At 33.8% G+C, this 23,380-nt stretch overlaps 2 protein-coding genes across 2 annotated transcripts in view; one reads left to right on the forward strand and one right to left on the reverse strand.

The window, feature by feature from the left end:
• LOC126966023 (lysozyme-like) overlaps positions 1 to 23,380 on the reverse strand; it is a 302,967-nt gene that overhangs the window by 232,731 nt on the left and 46,856 nt on the right. The window lies entirely within an intron of this gene.
• On the forward strand, positions 1,097 to 20,851 carry LOC126966016 (low density lipoprotein receptor adapter protein 1-A-like). The gene is made up of 6 exons (XM_050809892.1): positions 1,097 to 1,233; positions 12,666 to 12,839; positions 14,567 to 14,672; positions 16,158 to 16,332; positions 17,806 to 17,868; positions 18,696 to 20,851. Exons 1-6 carry the CDS (start codon positions 1,185 to 1,187, stop codon positions 18,777 to 18,779), a joined length of 651 nt encoding a protein of 216 aa, XP_050665849.1. The 5' UTR covers positions 1,097 to 1,184; the 3' UTR covers positions 18,780 to 20,851.

Raw genomic sequence — 23,380 nt, forward strand, 5'->3', positions numbered from 1 at the left:
AAAGCGTTTGAAAATTCGTAATCGAGTGGGTAGTTTTTAATTACTTAAGACCTACGCAGATACACACATAGCCACAACACAATTTTTATACGCTTAATATTAGCTTCACTTGTATGTTTGTATGTTTGTAACCGACTTCTTTGGGCGCGATTTTGACCCACTTTAAACGGCTAGATTTCGTTCAAACTTTGTAGATTTATCGAGCACCGATGACATTACACTAATTTGATAAAATTATTCAATATTTCAATTTGTAAAATATGATTTTTGTTAATTTATATAATTTTCATCTATAGTCAATAAGGCAGGAATTGATGTTAAAGTACTTAATAGTTTTAAAAATACGTTTTTATAGAAAATTTAACTAAAAAATGAAAAATAAATAATAGTAAAAAAAAAAACTAAAAAGCACGCTTCAACATTCAACTAAAAAATAGAAAATAAATTTAAATTGAAAATAATGTAAAAAAAATATATTTTATTGTAAAAAAAGCGTGGGGTGCTTTTTAAGATATTATTAAAATAATAATTCTTCTACACCCCACCCTTTTTTTACAATAAAATATATTTTACAATAAAATATATTTTTTTTTACACTATTATCAATTTAGATTTACTTCCTATTTTTTATTTGAATTTTATATAAAGCGTGCTTTTTAGTTTTTTTTAACTATTTTAACTTTTTACTTATTTTAAATGAAAGGAATAAATGTTGTGTACCCTAAATAGTGTGAATTATCGCATAATAGTTTACTTTTAAAACATAGTACACACTCTCATAAAATTTTACATTTATAACTATAACGATTTATTATATGCATCCCGCTGACAGACTCACAGACAAACAGTAGAGTCTTATTAATAGGGCTCGGTAACGGTTTGCAATGTTAATGATATCATTATCGAGGTGATCACCTACTAACAACTCGTTCATATTTGATAATATTTTTACAAATTAGACATACTACTGTACCGATACAATCAGATATTTTCTATGAACATAAATGTAGAGTATTTAACCGTATCGTTGTATCAATAGTGTTTTAATACGTAAAAGCGATGTTGTAAATCTTGTTACATACAAGGGTTGTATCAAGCTACTGTGCAGTTAACTTGAGACCGCGAGCGGGAAAAGTAGCCCGCCAGTTTGAATTATTAAACAGCAAATAATTATTAATAATAAAATGACAACACTTTTAAGAAGAATGTGGAAGAGTAACTCTAAGCACAAAAGTGAGTCAATTGTTTCTATATTTTATTAATAATTGCATTAAATAATACTTTTAGATTAATTCTTAATATAAACATATATTAATAAAATGGGACATCCAATTGCGCATGCCTTAAAGTCCACACTTATGTTGAGCTGCCGTTAGTCAAAATATTTAAATTCAACTTCGAATATTTGCTGTACTTTTAAAGATGTTCGAATATAATATTGAGTAATGCAAAATAATAAGAGGATAATATATATATTGTTAGTTTATCCTTATATTAATATTATGGTTAGTAGTAGGTATTAATTTAATCAAGAATTTGAATTAAATTTAAATCCCTGTGAAAATTTTTAATCGCCGTGACATTTTTTATACAATTATCAAGTCAAGTTGGTCATAGCTCGTATACAGATTTCACTAAATTACTTAGGAGTTAGATCTCTCCAAACGCCACGCCTTAACAAGTGGTTCATAGAAAAAGCTTGTTTTTTCTGTATATGAGCACGACTTGTCACAATTATAACCTGGAACCATATTTAAAAGTTTATGAAAGTTTTGTCTGCTGTTAAATTAATGACAATTGGAAGTAATATAATATACTGAATATAATGTATAGTATGATTTCTTCTTTCATATGTTAAAATGATTTAAATATTATTACTTATTTTTATTATATCATTAAAAATTAAAAACTTTAAAACTCACATATTTTAAAACTGTTCAGTATTTCGATTTTGGTGGCAAAGAAAACATAACTGGGACATCCTATACTTACTTTTTTACGTACATAAATTTATATATGCGTAATTATTAATAAATTTTTCTCAGGCAAAATTGGCACCGACTGATTTTAATTAAATTGAAATTTTTTGAGAATTTTACTTTTTATTTGTAGTTTCATTGTTATGTTTTAAGTCAGTAGTTTTTATGTTTGACTTTTTCTAACATTTCTTGAAACAAGTTTTTGTGAAAAATTTAAATTAGTATAAGATGTAGACTTAGTAGGGCAACAGAATAAGTACAATACAGAACATAATTAAATGGATCAAGTACGAATAAATAACTAGAGATATTAGATCATTTAGAATCTCCACAAAACAGATTTAAAAAAGGAGAGATGCCAATTCCAATACGCGGCGAGCATACAGTGTTTTAGGAATTCCCATGTTTAAATTTTCTTCATCGCCAAATCATTTCAATAGATCTATCTTTGGTATTTAATATTTTGTTAGTTATAGTCACTTAATTACATCGCCAATAAAATACTAGTCATTAAATATGACCGGTGGTCATTTACCTTTGGTCCTCTTCACCAAATAATACCAAATATGTACATAAACAAACTTGATTTGATTAGCTCAAAAAATCAAAAGTTATCAAAATCAATCTAAATTACGATTGAAAATAGTTTCAAACCTGTAGAGTGTCGGAGATCTGAGGTAAAAAAGAACAATACACACGGCTTGATATACTCCTGTTTTGTGTACAAAAGAAAATAGATATGGTAAAGAAAACGACCCGATAAGTAGCCACATAAGATGCCTTTGTTGTCTAAGAAATCCTTAACAACTTGATTCGTCCTTGAAGTAAGTCCTATTAAAAGACCCGGGAATGTGGCTGATGTAAGTTTGCCTCGAATTGCATCTTTACAACCATTTCAATCTACTTAATTATACCTACTTAAACGACTGGGTCTTTCGTCACTACGAATAAAAAGTACATAAAACTGGACCCTATATAGACATAACAGATAAAAAGCTTCAATAGGCATCTAAGCCTTACTAGACTGATTTAAATAACTAAATTTCCGAATTAATTATATAGAATTAAGTATAAAAATTACCGTTAAATTCATCACCAATTATCTAATCTGCTTAATTGCATTTAGAGATTATTTCTAACATGATTTCTTTCTTGCAATTAGAATCAATGCAACTTTACATTATTTTCGTCTAACTCAACTGCTATTTTGCACGCTGTCTTTTTTCAAGTTGTTATCAATAAACTTGCATTAAATTGATGTTCTTGCTCTCTACTTATCAATATTTTTATGATACCCGGAAAGAATAACAAGCCAATAGTCGTTTATCAAGAGGTGTTTGAACGATTTACAGTAATGTTTATGTTTTTATGTTCCCTGTTAGTGTATGTCCGGTGCGATCGAGGCTATGAGGACGCGTGCCTCTCCGAATGGTAGACGGACGCGAAGCCACTTTTTTAGGATCTTAGTTGTACATCTAACTGGAATTAAAACCTGTGTGATATTATCTATACTCTCAGTAAGATTAAAAGCTTTTTTATTTCTAGGATTTTAGTAAGTAGTATTTTTTTTAATTAGAGCATTGACAACGAGACCAGCTGAAACGAAAACACAAGAATATTTAAACGCAACATTAACTCTTTTTACGTGATTATAATAAATCTCCCCAATTTAGGTGAGTTAGTAGATTACGCTTACGACATTGCTGAAAAAACCAAAAGCAAAAAATTGTGCTGAATATCGTACGATTAGTCTGAGCTATGTAGATACTTAAAGTATTTCTCGCAATCGTCTTTAAGAGAACAAGTCCTCATTGTGAGAGACATCTATGGAAGAGCCAGTTTGGATTCCAGTCAGGAATGGGAAAGCACTGGTTTCTCTAAATGTTTTGATGCCTAAATGGACAGAAATCCAGATCCACCTCATTATAAGTTTATTAATTATGAATAAGCGTTTGATCGCGTTAAAAATTACAATATTTTGGAAAGTCTAAAAAACGTTGGGCTAGATGATAGAGACATTCCAATCATCAGTAATCATGTATTAAAATCATGAATTATATATTGGAAGAGAAACAATAATATTTAAAGCACTGAAGAGGTTGGAAGTCGGAGTAAAAGTAAACGGCAAAGTTATTAATAGCCTAAGATATGCCGACAATACCTTACTGATAGCCTCAACTGACAAAGAACTACGGAAATTACTAGACAGAGAGCACGAAAACAGTCCGAGAGCGGGGCTGACTTTTAATGTGTCCAAAGGTTTCGAGATATGGTTCAACTGGAGAATGAATTGCATCAGCTAGACCCAGAAAATGTTAATGTCAAAGTACTGTAGCGCGTCGGCGGAGACCGGGAACTTTAACGAAGGAAAGTAGAATATTTGGATCATCTCTTGTCTAGAAGCTTTTAGCTAGAAAAACATCCTAAATTTAAAGAAACAATATTGGATTGTTGGAATTTCAATTGTTTTGTTTTATTTATTTATGGTGTGTGTGGATTGATCTATAATATTAATTAATAGATTTGCATTTACCTTACCAAAAACTCTTGTTTTTACGTATTAATTTACTTTTTTTTACTTACTCGTGTAAGGCGTTGAGTTTTTGATGTTTGAGTATTTTTGTTGCTGATGCAAATATGCCTCACATATATTGTACCTGAAATTATTGGTAAAAAGATGAAGATGTAAATGTTGATTTAAAAGTATGGCAATGAGTTTCTTCCTGCATCTTCTCATTAGCTCAACACTACGAAGCGGCGGTAAATTTAATAAGAACAGTAATTTTTTGACATTCATAAGGACCTACATGAATAAAGTTATTTTGATTTGATTTGCAATGTAAAAGTAAGGATGTAGATTCAAGATTAGAGTTATTTCGAATATTATTTCACGAGTTCCAGCGTGGAGTAAACGCGACAGAAATACCAATATCAATGCTGGGTTTGCAGAAAATACGGCTATTGAAAGCACCGTGCGTTCCATGTTTGATCCACAGAATAGGTAAAAGTTTAAACTCTTTAAACTGTTCTGTGGTTTGATCGCTTCGAATTGACCCCAAACTATTGATGACATGACGCGCTCGAGAAAATGTTTTAACTCAACAGCACTTTCAATAAGTAAACCTCCGATATCCTACTCCATTATCAGCCGTTTTCAATAACCTAAATATCCTTAGTTTAACTTACGGATACATTGCTGTCATCGTTTAATGACAAGATCTTATCAATCCATAGTTATGTCCAATATAGTTATAGTCCAAGGCTATCTGTCAATAGGTTATTAAAATGTAAGTAAGCGTAAAAGGATAGATTTGTCTACCTCTAGTAAGTTAAACTAAGGATAGATAGGTTATTGAAAACTGCCGAAAATCTGTAAACTAAGCTAACTAGATCTATAGAATTTAAGTCCCGATTCGAGTGGACAACTCGTCTCTTATCTTTGTGGAACAAAAAATATCTAAAATTATAATAATATCCAGAACAAAAGTTTTCAACACAACAAAATCAAGGGCCTTGATATACGGAAGTTGTGATATGAATGATACGATACAAGACTGACATTGAAAATAATATAATAATACAACAATGGAAAACAAAGAAGCGAGTAGGTACTTACTTTTGGTGGTTTCTCCCGTTTTTTGCAATACTTTGCCTTTTTTGCAATAAGGGACGAGACGAGCAGGACGTTGACAGACAGCTGATGGTAATTCATACGACCCGCCCATGCTGTGCCACTCAGGATTCTTGAAAAACCCAAATATTCTGATCGGCACCATAATTGCGCTCGTCACCTTAAGACATAAGATGTTAAGTTTCAGTTCACTAGCTACGGCGCCCTTCAGAGCGAAACACAGTAATGCTTACACATTACTGCTACACGGTAGAAATGGGGGCCGTGGTGGTACCCATAATCTAGCAGGCAAAAAATCTGTTAACACTGAGATGTGTTTAACTTCCATGGAACTCACACACAAGACGTCTTGTTTTAGAAGGCGTCTCAATACGTGATTATATCTTTTTTACACGTTTTTTATTAGCTTCACCTGTATGCATGTTCGTTAGTAACCGACTATTTTGGGCGCGATTTTGATCCACTTTAAACGGCCAGATTTCGTTCAAACTTCGTATCGAGGACCGATGACAATACATTAATTTGATAAAATTATTCCATTGTTCAATTTGCAAAATAAGATTTTTGTTAATTTATATAATTTTCATCTATCATCTATAAGGCAGGAATTGATGTTAATTTCAACCATTACCTTTAACCGATTTATCTAATATTAGGATATTTTCGAATACCAAAGAGATTTTTTTGCTCTTTAGCGTGTTTTTTTTAATTATTATTATTTCCAAAGCCTAAAGCCCATTAAAATACTATTTTATGTTATTACAACACCAAAGGAACCACGGGCGCGTTCCCTTAGACTTAGACTAGATATTGTATTGCAAGTTAAACATACTTTGGTGATACGCGTAAAAAAAGATTCGTAGTAAACTGTGAGTAAATAGTAGACACCACAAATCTAAATGGCAAATATAGATTGAGAAAACAGATATATAAATAACAAAAATGCATTACTTCACGTGACGACTACAATAAAGGGAAGCCTACATAAAAAAAATGTTTTGCGCAAAATCGTCCATCAAATTGATTTATTTAATTAAATATATTTGCATGCGACTTAGATACGAAACAAAATTGTAGTACTAAATAATTATCACATGCACCTCGTAATAAGGCATAGCAATGAACGACAGAGGGGCAGACATTCAAATATAACTTTTCCTCTAGGTATTCATTAATAGAATAGTAACATTTTTCCAAAAGTAACTTCTTCAAAGAGCTTATGAATTTTTTAATATTGCTTTCGGCTTTTAAGTGTTCTGGTAACTTATTATAAATTTTAACTGACATTGGGTTGGGACCGGAAATGTTTTAGTTTGCAAAAGATTATTTTTATAGCGAGGTGTGTTGTGCCGGGGCACGTTTATGATTTTAGTGTAAACATTTGGGTGTTTCCTTACAAACTTACTTATTTCGAGTGTAATATAATATGTGCACGGTAATGTTGGAATATTTAGTTTTTGAAAATAAGGTTTGCAGCTTAGTCTTTGTTTAATATTTTCAAGCACACAAATACATTTATTCTGTAACATAAAGAGTTCGTGTCTATCTACACTGTTGCCCCACAGTATGTCGCCCTCGTTAGAAGGGTAAATAAGCAGTAAATCAGTTATATACATATAAAAACCAAAATAAATATATTTGTTAAATGTAATGTGATGCTGCGTGTTGAAACTAATCTATAAGATTGTAAACAAACAAATAAATGAGATTACAAGTTCAAATTGGTGTGATCTTTCAGCGCGCGCCTAATATCCGACTTTTGACCCAATTATACTATCAACATGTCTGGCCTAGATTTATCGGTTATGTTGTGTTACTTCGCAAATATTTTAATAGCGCTTTTTACGCAGTTACTAATTAGTTGTATCGTTTTAAATGAAGTTTCTTTTTTATAAGAGTGTGGTTTCATTATTTGTGTTTTGCTTTGACTGACTCTTAGATAATATCAAGGGACAATAAATTTGCAATTCGGAAAGGGATTTTCCTCATAATATTCACACAAACAATAATTATCACCAATAAAATTTGCAAATTTCGCTGTATTCAGAGGGTGTGTATTTTCGAGTCGTTGGTATAATCTTATTGGCAAACAAACGATTTGTGTCTTTAAGTATTTTGCTGTAGCCGTACGGTATTTTTTTCCCCATAAATAGCTCCGATTTTCATTTTACAGGTGGAATTCCATTTATTACATACCAGTACCACCGTGGTACCTCATTGGTGCCTTGTTGATTGCAACTACCATGATGAGACTTTTTTTATGAAGGGGAGAACAAATGGGCGTACGGGTCACCTGATGTTTAGTGATTACAGCCGCCTACATTCTCTTCCAACACCAGAGCAATCACAGGAGCGTTGCCGGCCTTTTATAAGAGTGTACGCACTTTTTTTGAAGGTACCCATGTTGTATCGTCCTGTCCTTTATGCTGCACCCAGTGAGGAAGCTGGAGGTCCACTTGCATAAACTCTCGGGAAGCCCAAGTTAAGAGACTTAAATTCTTACGTCTTAAGGTGACGAGCGTGATTACTATGCTGCCGAGATTTTTATAATTGTATTAAACATGGCGTGTTTCCTGACCTTCCGAAATATAGTAAAAATTACACCAATGTATAAGTCGAGATGCACTTCTGACCCGAATAACTATCATCCTGTGTCTTTTTTTATGCCGATCCTTTGTAAAATTTTTGAAAAACATAAGATTAGGTGAAATAGTTACTTACTTTAACTCTCATAAGTTACTTCATATGAAACAATTCGGCTTTACTAGGCGACGTTCAACAACGAATGCAAGTGTCTAATCTAATCAAGAATATTTTTGATGCCTGGGTAGAATCGCAGAATGCACTTGGTATCTTCTGTAATTTATGTAAGGCCTCGATTGTGTTCAACTTTCAACGTTGGTCAGGAAGATACGTCAATATGGCATAAACAATAGAATTCAGAAGGTCGACGTGAATGGCAGGAGGAATGGCTTAGGCGTCCTGGGACTCCTCTCAGTATGGGGGTACTACAAGGGTCTATTCTTGGACCGTTCCTCTTACTTATCTACATAAATCTTCCTAACCTTATTGAATTAAAACATAACACTTTACTGATATTTGAAGTGAAAAGAAACCAGGTAATGCATGGCGTAGTAAACGATATTCTATCTGATATCGTGTACTGGTTTAGCCTAATATTAAATAGCAAGAAAACGAAATATATATAATTTACCGTACCAAACGTCAAAAATGAAAATGCGAGTGTTTTGCTAAATGGAGAGGTGATAAAATCGGTGGAATCTGCTGTATTTCTTGGCATTACTGGATTCCAAATTACAATGGGGCTCACATATTGAAGGCTTGGCTAATAGACTTAGTGCTGCAGCATACGCAGTTAAAAAATATACGATGAACCGACATAGACACGGCGCGACTAGTTAGCATTAGTTATTTTCATAGTATTATGTCGTGTGATATATTGCTATGGGGCAATGCTGCCGATATCAATACCATCTTTGTGTTGCAGAAGAAGGCTATTCGCGCTATTTATAAACTAGGTCCTAAAGAATAAACGGGCAAGTACTAGATCGTATAATGAATAATTGAGAGAAAAATTTAAAGAAATAAACATTTTGACTGTTGCCTCTCAATATATTCTTGATAATGTTATATATGTATATAGGCTCATAACTAAAAATTGGCTAGAAACTGCCATAACTATAATGTTAACACCTGGAAAAACATAAACTTATCATGCCCACTACTCGGCTTAGTTGAGTAAGTAAGTCTTTTGTGGGGCGTTGTATGTGCTTTAAGAACAAGATACCAGAAATTTTAAAAACAAATGTATTATGAAATTCAAAAGAATTATTAAAAAATATTTGTGTGGTAAAGGTTACTATAACATAAAATACTTACTTAATGATACCACATATTGGGGATGGAGCGACCGCCCTCAGACTAATAATAAATTTTATTGTTCGATTTTACATTGTAACCATATTTTTATTGGAAAAAGAAGCCCCGTGTGTTTGTAGAGCCCGTTCTTTTCAAGTCTTCCTCAACATTTAACCTTTCTGACTTTCAATAAGTGATATTATATCGTATTTTGAATAAAAAATCATATATCATAATATTTGAATTTTTAACCCCCTTATTCATAATAGTCTGCTAACTTAAAGCATTGCTAATTCTCACTCTGTCTTCTTCTATTGACCTAAGTCAGAATGAGAAAAAACACTCCTTAGCGGCTGTTTTAAGTTAGCGGACCATTATGAATAAGGGGGTAATTGTTTAGGTACATAAAAGAGGAAGAAATTACAAAAAGGCCCAACCAGAATTTGAGCATGATCCGGATAAGTTTTAGTAAGATGTTTACCACCACCAAGTAGAGAAACTGAATCCGAAATGTGTATTGAGATATTAAATTTGGTTATCTTCTGGAGACATTTGTCAACACTGCATATTATTTAGAAAGCTATATTATCGTACAGGCCTACAATTACTGTGATCGATTTCCACGTCTTACGCAGCTTTTACGAAACAACCCATTAGCTCTGTAATAAGTATTGGCACTTGACTTACTTTGAAAAGCACACGCGACGAGAAATTAGATTTATATTTTGTCTGCCCGTCAAGTCGTGTTTATCATATCTCAATATCCACAAAACTTGGTTTCTTAGAGAGTCGATTACAACATAACGCAATGAAAATGTTCCGACGCAAAAAATGCAGTACACAAAGAAGGACTTAAAGGAAATTTTCAATCGAATAGAATATTTATATATAATTTGGATTATTCAATAAAAAATTTTGAAGTTGCTTCCCAAAAATAAACTTTGGGGTCAAAAATCTCCGAATTTTCAGCTATAACAACATTCTTATTTTAAAGAATTTAATAGAATTAGTACTTTTCTAAAACTTAAACCGAACAATTTTTCAATTTAATTCGTAAATTTTGAATAAAAAAAAAAACAAATCCCCATTTTCAGCTTAACCACATGATCAACACAAATATTGTAGGGTTGGTTGTAGGATTTACAATCCTAGTCAGTCCGCGCCTTAATATATATATTTCTTTTGTGCGTCTGTTGTAACTGAACTAAACGGCTGGACCGATTTTAATGAAACCTTCTGTGTGTCAGGTGGATTCGAGAATGGTATAGAACTACCTCCTAAATGGCTAGAATGATTTCGATGATTTTTTTGTGTGTTCCAGTGAATTTCAGATTGGTTTAGATTTTCAATTCCGTCTATATAATATAATTCTCCTGCTCATGTGTATGCTAGTGTACTCCTCTAATCGGCTGGACCGATTATTCAAATTATTTTTCATATTATTATTTAAGACGACAGTACAACATCTGTCGGGTTCACTAGTAAAACATGATAATGAAATTATTACTCTTAGATGATTTACCTAAACGTCTAGATAGTCTATTACTGCTAGATAACCGATGAAAACAGGCAAGGTTTATTACTTTAGTGTGCGTGACAAGCTACGTATTACACACGCGATTTATATGTCGTTTAGTGTTAGTGTGCGTGCATTGCTTAAAATAGAGGCTAACAGTCAACCTCAACTTTTTTCGACGTTTTCACAGCTGCCACACTATCCTACCCCTAAGAAATAAAAGCGAAGCTATGGCCGTTAATAATATTTCTAGAGTAGTCGCAAGAAATGTTGAAAATGCGTAATTGTATTGATAATAAATAATAATTAATAGCAAGATGATCGCAATAAATGTCAGCGAGGGAAATAATATGAGTGTAGCTGCTGTGATTAGCTTATCAACGCGTGTCAACGATGTTCAATACTGCAGTGTTCAATATCTACGTAATTGATTCATTTATTGCGTGTTTTTCTTACACATTTTCCGAACATTTGCCACAGTACACGGACTAGTAAAAAAAGAAGGACTCCGCGCCTTGATATTAGCAAGCGAAGCACCGTTATGCTAGTGTGTGTGCGGTTACGGGGGATACTAGTTACACAATTTTATGTCCCTTAAATAATCGTATATCCACAAATACTTTTATAGTATTGTTTTTACACTTTACCACAACGCACGACGGCATTTTGAAAATATTTTATTGAGACGCAAACTGATATGTCACAGACAATGACAATTCTCATATTGGCCGCCTATCGGCCTGTAGTAGTGAAAGTGTGTGTGTGGGGCTATGTATTTACACGTTAATCGGCTTGTTTTGGCGCTACACTGTTATGTAAGGTGACACGGAGTCCTTATTTTTTTACTAGTCCGTGACAGTAATGTATTTTTTTATACATTATCTAAAAGAAGACATTTCAACGAACTAAAAGCCCACCGACTTTTTTTATAAAGCTTATATTTTGACATAAGAATGTTCGATTAAAAATTATAGTTCTTTTTAGATATTTAAGTCAATATACTCCATACCTACTTTGTATAATGTAATCACAACGATTTGGTTCTCTTAATCACTCCACTCCATTTTAATATCGCAAAATATTGTACAATGTATTGGCGCCAAAATGAGAAAACTCAATGAACAATCATATAAAAATTACAGATTCCAAATTCAAATGTAATATTTTGTTTATTTTTAACTGTAACAGTATTTATGGCCAGACAAATAAGATTTGAAAACAAAATTTTATGAACGATGTGGGACTCGAACCTACGACCTCAGGCGATCCGTGTCAGTGCTCTGCTTTGTTCATCTCTCAGGTTGTGGCTTCATCTACAGGATCTACTTTACAGTTGATAACCTGCTCAACCCCAATATTTGCATATTAGGAAATTGACTTGAGATGTCGCTCTTGTAAATCAGAACAATTTGTTATGTTTTTAAAGTGATAACCCTCACTTCTAGGATTAATACACAAATAAATATTGAAAATAAAATTTTGTGAACGATGCGGGACTGGAACCCACGACCTCTGGCGTTCCGTGCCAGTGCTCTGCCAACTGCTTAACAAATTGTTTAAGTATATACACTTTGGTACAAGTTTTGTCTAGTTTGAGGCTAGGTAATGCGAAAATATGTAAATTATTTTAAATTTCTTTTCTTATCATATATTTTGACAGAGTTGAGTGAGGAATGGGCGCTGGCTGAGTGTGAGGGAGAAGGCTGGTGGCGAGAGGCTCACGGAGGGCGGGGTCAGAGTGACGTGCGCTACGCGGGTGCTGCGCCCGTCGAACGAGCCGCCTCCGCGCCCGCCACCGCACTCGCTGTCCGCTCCGCTCTGCACACAGCTAAGAGTAAGCGGGTTAACGTATAATCATCATTTCGATGCATCGATATGTCGCGATGTGTACAGTTTTCTAGGAAATTTCTTCAACGTTAACCACATTATGGAATCAAATCCCTTGTGAGATGTTTCAAGGACGATGCGACATTAATTTCTGCATAAAAAGCACGTCTACCTTTCTTAGAGGCGCTACTGGAGTGCAGGAGAATGTTGGTGGTGGTGATCACTTAACAATAGGTGCCCCTTCAATTTATGCAGTAATGCAACAAGCAACTGAATAGTTTACACTTAGGTACTTGAGTAAGTTGGCGAGTAAATAAATACCTACATATGGTAATAATCTTGATATCACGAAAATAATGAATTAATATAACCACGGTATCTTCACCAAAGTACAAAAATATATGCGAAGGTATGTGCTCTCGTAATAGGTACTCAACTCTACTTAAGTTGAAAGTTAAATAAGATAGAAAAACATTTAGTACACAAAACACTCCCAGAATTTAATAGAAAAACAAACCGAGAAAGAACGTATTTAAATTGTGATTGGCCTAATTTTTTTTATACAAATAAGGGACGAGACGAGTAGGACGTTCAGCTGATGGTAATTGATACGCCCTACCCATTACAATGCAGTGCCGCTTAGGATTCTTGAAAAACCCAAAAATTCTGAATTCTAAAATGTTTAGTCTCATTTGCCCAATAAATTCACTAGCTACGGCGCCCTTCAGACCGAAACACAGTAATATTTACACATTACTGCTTCACGGGAGAAATAGGCGCCGTTGTGGTACCCATAATCTAGCCGGCTTCCTGTGCAAAGGAGCCTCCCACTGGAGAGTTCCTGTGCAGTGCACGAAATTCGTCACCGCCTCAGGATTACCTGTGACACGGCCGTGGCTTTCAAAGCCAGCATTTCACAGCACTACTGATTTTCGTAAAACTCGTAGGGCTCTTGTCGTTAGAGCTAGAGCGGTTCAAACCCATTATATTCATTGGTAGAGTCTAAGGTAGACGCGGTCAACGGTTTTCATTACCAGAAGAGGCTGGCAATAAGTATTGAATAAGGTGTGTCCGATTTCACTACCTCGGAATGGGATTTTTTTTTAAATTACCTTAAAAAATGTAAAACAACAAATTCATTTTTGAACATATTTTATAGTATTTTTTTTTAATTCCGGCAACTTGTTGTTCATTTTGTATTGTTTTTTTTTTCTACAATAGTTTGTGTTCTCTGTGATTATTTATATATATAAAACTAGTTTAAACATTAGCCCCCTTATTCATAATGGTCCGCTAACTTTAAACAGCCGCTTAGGAGTGTTTTTTCTCATTCTGAATAGGTCAATAGAAGAAGACAGAGTGAGAATTAGCAATGCTTTAAGTTGCTAATTTATTTATAATAGTCTGCTAGACTATTATTATTAAGGGGGTAGATATTCATTTGAACAGACGTTTTTTTTTCACAATTTTAGTAATTAGTTTAACATTTAGCGCTTAGTGAGAAATTTTTAGGTCTGTGATTGCATATTTTTAATTTTTATTATTTATTTTTAAATATTTTTATAATCAGTTGTAATTGTTTTTTCTCCAATAAATAAATAAACTTGTAGTACAACCCATGTATCTTTATTTTAACAACTTCATCAACTCGTTGACACGACGGAATTATATATTTTTTTTGTGAATACGCTAGTGAATTCCGTATATATTAAGATACAATTATAAATTTTTCAGCATCAAATAAGAAGCTTCAGAAGGTGAACCTGGACATCAGCTCCAAGGGCATCATCGTGTCTGATGCAGACTCTCAAGAGAATGTGATGAGTGTCTCCATATACAGGTATGGATCATAACTTATTTATTTGGTTTACTGGTCTTAAGTGATCTTAGGTGATCTGGTCTTAATTGCATCAACCACTGCAACAGTCCGGTACAGTTGGTCAGCAAAGTATTACGTGAGTAAAGTCTGAGCAAAGTGTAAGTACGCTCTATTGAAATATCAGCCTAAGACCTAATTCTAATTATAACAGTAACCTGTAGGTATGGACAATTTATGATGCGTTATCCATCATACTCCTCGAGCTTGTGCCATTCAATGTTCATATCAGGTCTCTACGCACGCACAGAACTTTCAATCTACCGACTCCTAGAACCAATATTGTGTTTCGCGCGCCTCTTCACAGAATGTGCTCTTCATTGGATTCTCACATTAATGTCGACCTGTTTTCACACTCCTCTACTGCGTCATTTAAGATAAGTTAAAACCACAATTTCTGTCCTTACCTTTAACCTCGTATCTTTATTCATTAATATTTCCTAATAAATGAAAATTTATTAGGAAAACCAAGAGCTTAAAAAACTTAAATGATACTTAAGATAATGACAGAGAGTCAATTACAGCTATCCACAATTAGTGCTAGAGTAGAAAAAATTTGAAAATTCAAAAATGCACACCTCGAACGCTCACGCTATATTAAGAAAAAAACGAGAAGGCATACAGCAGTGATTTTCAAAAGGAACCTTCTCTGCTTAATTCTGAAAAATTGTGAAAAAAAAAAAATTAAGTCGTTTCGTCAAGTCGTTCTCGAGATGTCCGTACCACGCCGTTTTTTGAACCACAGACTGACTAATGGACGTCCATGATAATTTTTTTTAATGAACTTTTTTTTATATTAATACGTATTCGACAACTTAAAAAAAGTATCAGGATTATTCATTAATGTATCAGCTGTATATTGATGTGCTTTTTATAATGTCTAAGAGTAATAGAAAAAAAATATGCAGTTTAAAGTGTGGAAATCGTGTGACCTTGACAGGTCGGTTATAAAGCACAACCTCGCCGCTTAGCGTTCGAGGCGTGCAAAAACTGAGAACGTGAGCATATACAATTGTAGAGCACAGGACTTGGCTGACATCTATAGTGCGTACTTAGACTTTACTCAAACTTTACGTAAAACTCGACTTTTGACTTCGTTTTTATAATCGTTTGACAGCTCAAAGCATACAATTTTACCCAATATATAACCATATATAACAATATAACCATATCTCTACTCATACGTGTTTATGCCAAATTTCATGCTATTCTGTTAATAACGAAAGACGCAAAAACATAACAAACTCACATTCACCTTTATAATATGAGGTTGACTAGCTTAGGCTTCATTGTGGCTCATTTCGTAGAAAATATATTAGTTTGTTGTGTTACAGCGCCACCTTGTGGAGAGTTGAAAGTAAACTTTGAAGGATCTCCCAATAACTTATTTTCCTATAATATATTATTACTGTTTTGGTGTTACATTGGCATTTAATACGATATTTTCAGGATTTCCTATTGTTCGGCGGACGCCGCGAATGCCAGGGTGTTTGCAGTGGTGGAGGGGAAAACGGCGGGAGGGAGTAACGACACTCACGTGGTGCATGTGTTTGTGTGCGCTAGAAGGAGACAAGCGCGCGCTCTAGCCCTCTCACTCGCACACGCCTTCAATGATGCCTACCAGGTGAATATAATGATGGTTTTTATTATTACGTTTTAGAGTCTATCTATCAAATATTATGTACTAGATAAAAGATAACTTGATCGAACTTAAAGAGATCAACAGAACCAGCTATGTTTATGACTTATCGCCATAAAAAAGGCTCTGAAATTAAGAAATCTTCAATTTACCTTTATGTTCGTACGCCATAATACAGGATAGCCTAGTTTAGGCACAGTGTTAAATAGCTTTTAAGCAAGACTTTGGTATTTAATTTTTATTTTGTAATTTAATAATTTTTGAATAACAAATTTAATTCTGGAATATCTTATTTATATTTAAGCTAACTTATTGTGACATTAGGTGCAACATAGGTACAGTTTTGACAAATAGCTCTAGGTCTTTGTTTCATAATATCTTAATAAAAAACGCCGTAAAGTACATATGATAAGAAAATTAAATCACGGCGTAATTTAGTCAAGTTATAAATCTAAATTTAATAAGTTAATATTTTAATAAATTTAAAATTCATAAGAATACACACCATATGTATTTTTCAAAGGCGTTCCCTACCTCTAATTGCTTAGCAATATAATGAACTGTGTATATAAGTATCAAAATCAATCATGTTGAAATGAATATATTAAGTATGTTAAAACTCAGTATATTATGATAGATCATAATATATAAGCAACTGTCTTATGTGTAAACATGATGTCACAGAATTTCCTCGATAGAAAAATATCACTAAGTTGACTTCAGATGAATGTTAATTGCTATCTAAAATATTTCAAGACTCATAATACTAAGTCGACCACGTACCGGAACACGCATTGTTGGTAGGTAGGTATTGGGTTAGGTAGGTTAATTAGGTTAGGAAGGTAGGGCAGGTCGTGGAGATCTTTGGCGGAGGCCTTTGTCCAGCAGTTGGCGTCTTCCGGCTGATGATGATGATGATTAATAATAGTTTGCCAGGATTGTGGCGTCTATTTTGAGTATGTAGGTTATTTAAGAATCTAACTCAACTTAAATAATATAAAATTTACGTTGGAAACGTTTTGTAATAAGTACCTATGTATAAATCTAATAACTGATGTATTCTGCTGTAGATTTTATGTAATACAAAAATAAATTAATTAAAAATTAACTTTCGGTAGTGATTCACTTAGCTGTACTTTTTTTTACACTTAAAAATAACAGCTTGTTTTTGTTGTAAAGAGCGACATTTCAAGTCGATTCTCTAATATGCAACTATTGGGGTTGAGCAGGTTATCAACTGTAAAGTATCCTGTGGAGCCACAACCTGAAAGTTGAACAAAACATACCAAGATTTACGAACCATGCGTCACACGAACGGTTGTTTCAGTTAGGTACTAAAAGCGCTCGGACGGAACCCGGTTTGAGTCCCGCATCGTTCATAAATTTTAGTTAATTTAATTTGTGTAATACCAATAAATCTATCGAATTAGTAAAAGTAATGCATTTATTTATTGGCAGGCTTGGCAGGCTAATGAAGCCAGGTCCCTGCAGGCAGGAGGAAGACGTCGAGTGACTCCGTGGGTAAGAAGCTATGTTTTATTTCGCCCATATATATAAGAACATAAGCAAAATACAACTATTTTTATGAAAAAAAAAAATATTAAATATTATAAAAAATGAATTAGGCGTTAGTTTGCGGAAATCCATAATTATACAAATGATTTAAGTTTTCTTTAGTGTTAATTCTGCCAATATTTGTTTTTGAAACAATTCGACACGTGTTTCGCCTCTACACGAGGCATCCTCAGGACGTGTTGTCTCGCCAAAATCTGGCACGAGACTCGAATGTTAGTTATATTTTGAAGAAAACTTAAATCAATTGTATAACTATTTTTATTCTAAATAGGATATAAAATCACTTCTCACGAGTAGAGTCAGTAATTTAAAAGAAACATGTAGTGACACAGTGACGTTTCAAAAGCGCTTTGTTTAAGCTTAATTGGATAAAGTTTTTTGATTTTGCCTTATTGAACGTAAAAAACTACCACCCGTTCTTCTCAAGTTTGAGGAATACTATTTCGAATGGGTGGTAGTTTTTGACGTTCAATAAGTGATTTTAAATCCTAGTTTGAATAAAAATATTTGCATTTTAATTTGAATTGGGATCAAAAGTGTTGTATGGAAAATAGTCTCTCTCTCTCTCGCTTAGGCTCCTCTTACAAAGAGATTTAAGTTATATACTTACTTCATTAAATTAAATATTCTACTTCCAGAGATTTAAGTTATATACTCTTTGTAACCAGCTGCAGTTGACGTAACAAAACTATACCATCAGTTCCAATTTACCTACGCATAGATATTATTGTCATCCGACAAGTATCCGACTATATTGGGCATAATATATCCAGGTGGAGTTCGCCAGTGAGTCTGATGAAGAAAGCGACAGTGAACCGACCTCGTCTCCAGAACCATTGCCGTTGGTTACATTTTGAAGATTCACAAACTGAAGATCTCATTACCCGTCACCATATACCAAAAGTAATTGGCAGTTTTCCGAAAAAGACAAGATTAATAATTTCTTTTCTTTTAGTGTCCTTTTTGGGATATTCGTAACTATCGGGAGTAACAAATTTTTAATTTACTATCTATTACTAAACACTACTTCTCATGTTAGTTATATTACATTAAATTATTCTTATTTGCTTTGGCTGAATTTATGTATCATAATGTATCGATAGATATTTTGTCCGTGGGTAAAATGCGTATGTAATCCACGGACGAGTAAAAAAAGAAGTACTCCGCGCTGTGATATTTGCAAGTGAAGCACCGTTATTCTAGTGTGTCTGCGGTTACGGGGGATACAAGTTACACAATTTTCTCCCTTAAATAATCATATATGGCCACAAATACTTATAAAGTATCGTTTTTACACTTTTACACAACGCACGACGGCATTCTTAAAATATTTTATTGAGACGCAAACTAATCTGTCACAGACGATGACAATTCTCATAATGGCCGCCTATCGGCATGTAGTAGTGTAAGTGTGTGCGTGTGGCTATGTATTTACACATTAATCGGCTTGTTTTGGTGCTATACTGTTATGTAAGGTGACACGGAGTTCTTAGTTTTTTACTAGTCCGTGGTATAATCCTGGATTTGATAAAGACAACAAAAAACTTTTGATATTATTGGCAGCACTAACTTACTAATAGTTTTATCGACGACACTGGCAATATTCAAGAATCATTTAGTTTTGCCAATTAATTTGCCATTCATAGACAATAAAATATTTTATTATTAGCGGCATATTACTCTGCCGCCATATTTGTTTATTTTCGATATTTTCGAAAGTCGAATATTTAATTATAAAGTTATTGTCTACATCTACGGCCGTTTACAATAACCTATCTATCCTAAGTTTAACTTACTAGAGGTAGACAAAAATATCCTTTTACACTTACTTACATTTCAATAACCTATCGACAGATAGCATTGGACTTTAACTAATAAAGTATATTGGACATAACTATGGATTGATTAGACCTTGTCATTAAACGGTGATAACAGTCTATCCGTAACTAGAGATACGTTATTGAAAACGGCCGTCTTCAATCCGTTCGTCAATCTTGAGATGTATCTGAAACAATACCGGTCCTAAGCTTTATGTTTATATAAAAGATACGCGTACAATATTATTTAGAAATATACTTTATTCTTAATGTATCTAAGTTAAGCTAGGCTAAGTTAAGATAAGTTCTAATTTGTTTGTCCTTATCGTCGTTATTTTTTATTACTTATTATCACTATCAAGTAAATGGACTGAAATGAAAATGTACTCCCTCAGGATAATTATTCTATTTTATACATATATTTTCTAGTTCCGTGGGTTGATATGATATTATTATGCGTTATATGAAGTTATATATGTTAATATTATACTATTATAATACTTACGTGAAAAGGTTTTTTTATGGTTAGAAAAAAGACACAACTTACAATAGTGTTGTAAAATAATCAAGTTAATGTTTCTCTAAACAATCATTTCCAGGGGAATGAATGCTTATATTTTTTTAACCGTTTCTTCCGCTTTTCTGATTTTTTTTTATTCAGAAAAAACTCTTTTCTCGAAAAAATCTGAGAATCTCGTTTCTGACCCTACGCTTCAGACTTCTCTGGCCTTTTTATTCTATTCTATTTTTATGTGGCTTCTGTGGAATACAAACCACAATTAAGCCAATGTCTTGTCACAGTAGACTACTAAGATTTGAGTGTGTGTCTATGGACTGTAACGGTAATGATCGGTGCTAAAACTAAACAGATTTATTTTCTCATAAAACCTGCTGTTAGACTGCAAAGGACATACACAGATAAAACAACTTCAATTATTAAATATAAGAACTTAGTGATATTTATAATTTAATTGTTTTTAATATTGTATTTATAATTTATATAAAATATTTATAAAAGGAGTGAAAACTAGGGAGGAACTAGAGAAATTTAGAAATTATAAATATTTTTGACAATGTTATGTCATAATAATAATATCTATCTGTTCCTCTAATGTAATATCTATCTCTTCCTGTTTCCAACCTTAGATAATTTATACATCTAGATAGAGCCTTTCGCTGCTAGACAACCGATGAAACCAGGCCAGGTTTATTTACTTTAGTGTGCGTGACAAGCTACATCTTATACGTACTCACAATTTGTATGTCACTCTGTGTTAGTGTACGTGCATTATTCAAAATAGAGGTTAACTGTTAACCTCAATTTTTTTTGACGATTTCACAGCTGTCACAGTCTATCTAGACGTATAAATGATGTAAGTTTCCAACCTAATACTTTCATTGCATTTGGTTTGTGAACAATCTGGTGATCAACGAATCACTTAAGAATATTTTAATGAAGTCTCACTTAGAATGTTCGGCGATATATTTTGATAAGATAATTCATGAAATATTAGAACTTGTCAGTAAATTTTTGTTATTTTATAACACTTTAATTAAGCACATGTGTGTAGCTGGTACCTATGCAATATAAACCTATGTTATAATAAATATAAATGAACAATATTGTTGTTTGATTTGATGATGAATTAATAGAAGTACCTATTGAGTTTATCAGCAAAATATTGAGTACCTAACGAGTTTAAAATCGATAAAACGGCAGAAGGAAAGCTCATTTACTTTGTGTCGGTCGGGTTAAAGTCAGAACATCATCATCACCAGCCGGAAGACGTCCACAGCTGGACAAAGGCCTCCCCCAAAGATCATAACGAGATCATCAAGAGAGATTCCACGACGATCGGTCCTGCGCTGTCGTCATCCAACGTATAACGGCGATCTTGTCTAGATCATCGGTTCATCTTGTGGGGGGCCTACCAACACTTCGTCTTCCGGTACGTGGTCGCCATTCGAGGACTTTACTGCCCCAACGGCCATCTGTCCGTCGAGCTATGTGCACTGCCCACTTCTACTTCAGTTTCGCAATTATTTAGGATATGAAGGTGACTTTGGTTCTCCTACGGACCTCCTCATTTCTGATTTGATCTCGCAGGGAATCTCCGAACCCTCTCCATTGCCCTCTGAGTGACCATGAGCTTACTCATAAGCCCCATAGTTAGCGACCACATAGTCAAGTCACTCACAAGTCAGAGCATATTACAATTAGAACGCTTTTTAACTTTGAATATGATTAATACATTTGACGCAGCACTTTACAAACTAATTCGTAATGTATATTACAGATCTATTTGATTTACAAGAACGGCCGTTGAGTTTCTTGAATGTTCTTCTCACGAGCTCTACTTTTTCCGGACATGTTATGATAGATTCCGGATAGATTCATGAATGATATGAATCAACTCTAGTAGGAAATATGTTCTACTTACTAGGGACAAATAAATCAATCAAAGAAATAAAGATGATTTGATTTGATTTGACAAGTACTTTGACAATGGCACAAACAGAAACAACTCAAAGTCAAAGTCAAACAAACTTCATTAAAATAGAAATTAAATATTTGTTATGACGATACAAAAGTGCTTAGTCGAAACCTAGTTATATTAAATGAGGGACGAGACGAGCAGTACGTTCAGCTGATGGTAATTGATACGCCCTGCCCATTACAATGCAATGCCACTCAGGATTCTTGTAAAACCTCAAAAATTCTGTGCGGCACTACAAATGCGTTCGTCACCTTGAGACATAAGATAGATAGTTAAGTCTCATTTGCCCAGTAATTTCACTAGCTACGGCGCCCTTCAGACTGAAACACACAAATTTTTACACATTATTGTTTCACGGCAGAAAGAGGCGCTATTGTGGTACCCATAATCTAGCTGGCAATCTGTGCAAGGGGGGGGGGGGGGCAATGTTTTTTTTCCGCAGAGTTTGTTGCGCCCGTTCTTCTTAGGACTGAGTGATGTCACATCTAATATCAAATAAAAATAATTGCTATTGAAATTGAATACTGTGTAAATAAATATCATTAAATTATTTTTATGCAATTGGAGAGGATTTTTTTGTGTATTAAAACTTTTATATTAATTGAAATTTATTTGATTCTCGTCCATTGAATATGGTTCATTAGACATATGAGTTGAGGAGAGAGGCTTGGTAGTTGAAGTATGATACTAAATTAGATACCCCTGACGCATAAAGTCTTATAGAAACATCTGATATGAAAAATTGCTTAGTTATGTGATTGAAAACGTTCGACGTCTGCAACCATTTAATAGTCTAGCTGAGCAGCTAACGTCAGGGTGTCGAATTCGCATGACGGTGTACGCGCGCATCGTTGTAATTCACTCTGATGATATTTCTCTAACGCTAGAAAAAAGTATAACTTCAAAAAATATCATTTAATAAGTGAAAAGCGCAAACCCCGACTGGTCCGAATTCCCCGCCACCCCCGCACTGTATTTTCACCGTGTATTCACCGCAAACATGTTCTACTTAGGTATTGCAATAATAAACCGAAACAAAAGGCTTGAGGTGAATTGTGAAATCAAATCTTACAGCTTCGGTTTTTAAATGACATTTATACAGTTCTCAGGGGGGGGGGGGGGGGGGGGGAAATACAGACAATA

This window comes from Leptidea sinapis, chromosome 9 (genome assembly GCF_905404315.1).
Source record: "Leptidea sinapis chromosome 9, ilLepSina1.1, whole genome shotgun sequence".
NCBI lineage: Eukaryota > Metazoa > Arthropoda > Insecta > Lepidoptera > Pieridae > Leptidea > Leptidea sinapis.

Bases quoted from the DNA above. Each gene is read 5' to 3' on its own strand.
- LOC126966016 (XM_050809892.1), top strand. From the start codon at position 1,185: ATGACAACACTTTTAAGAAGAATGTGGAAGAGTAACTCTAAGCACAAA. The intron at 1,234-12,665 runs GTGAGTCAATTG...ATATTTTGACAG, and splicing joins GAGTAACTCTAAGCACAAAA to AGTTGAGTGAGGAATGGGCG. The intron at 14,673-16,157 runs GTATGGATCATA...CGATATTTTCAG, and splicing joins ATGAGTGTCTCCATATACAG to GATTTCCTATTGTTCGGCGG.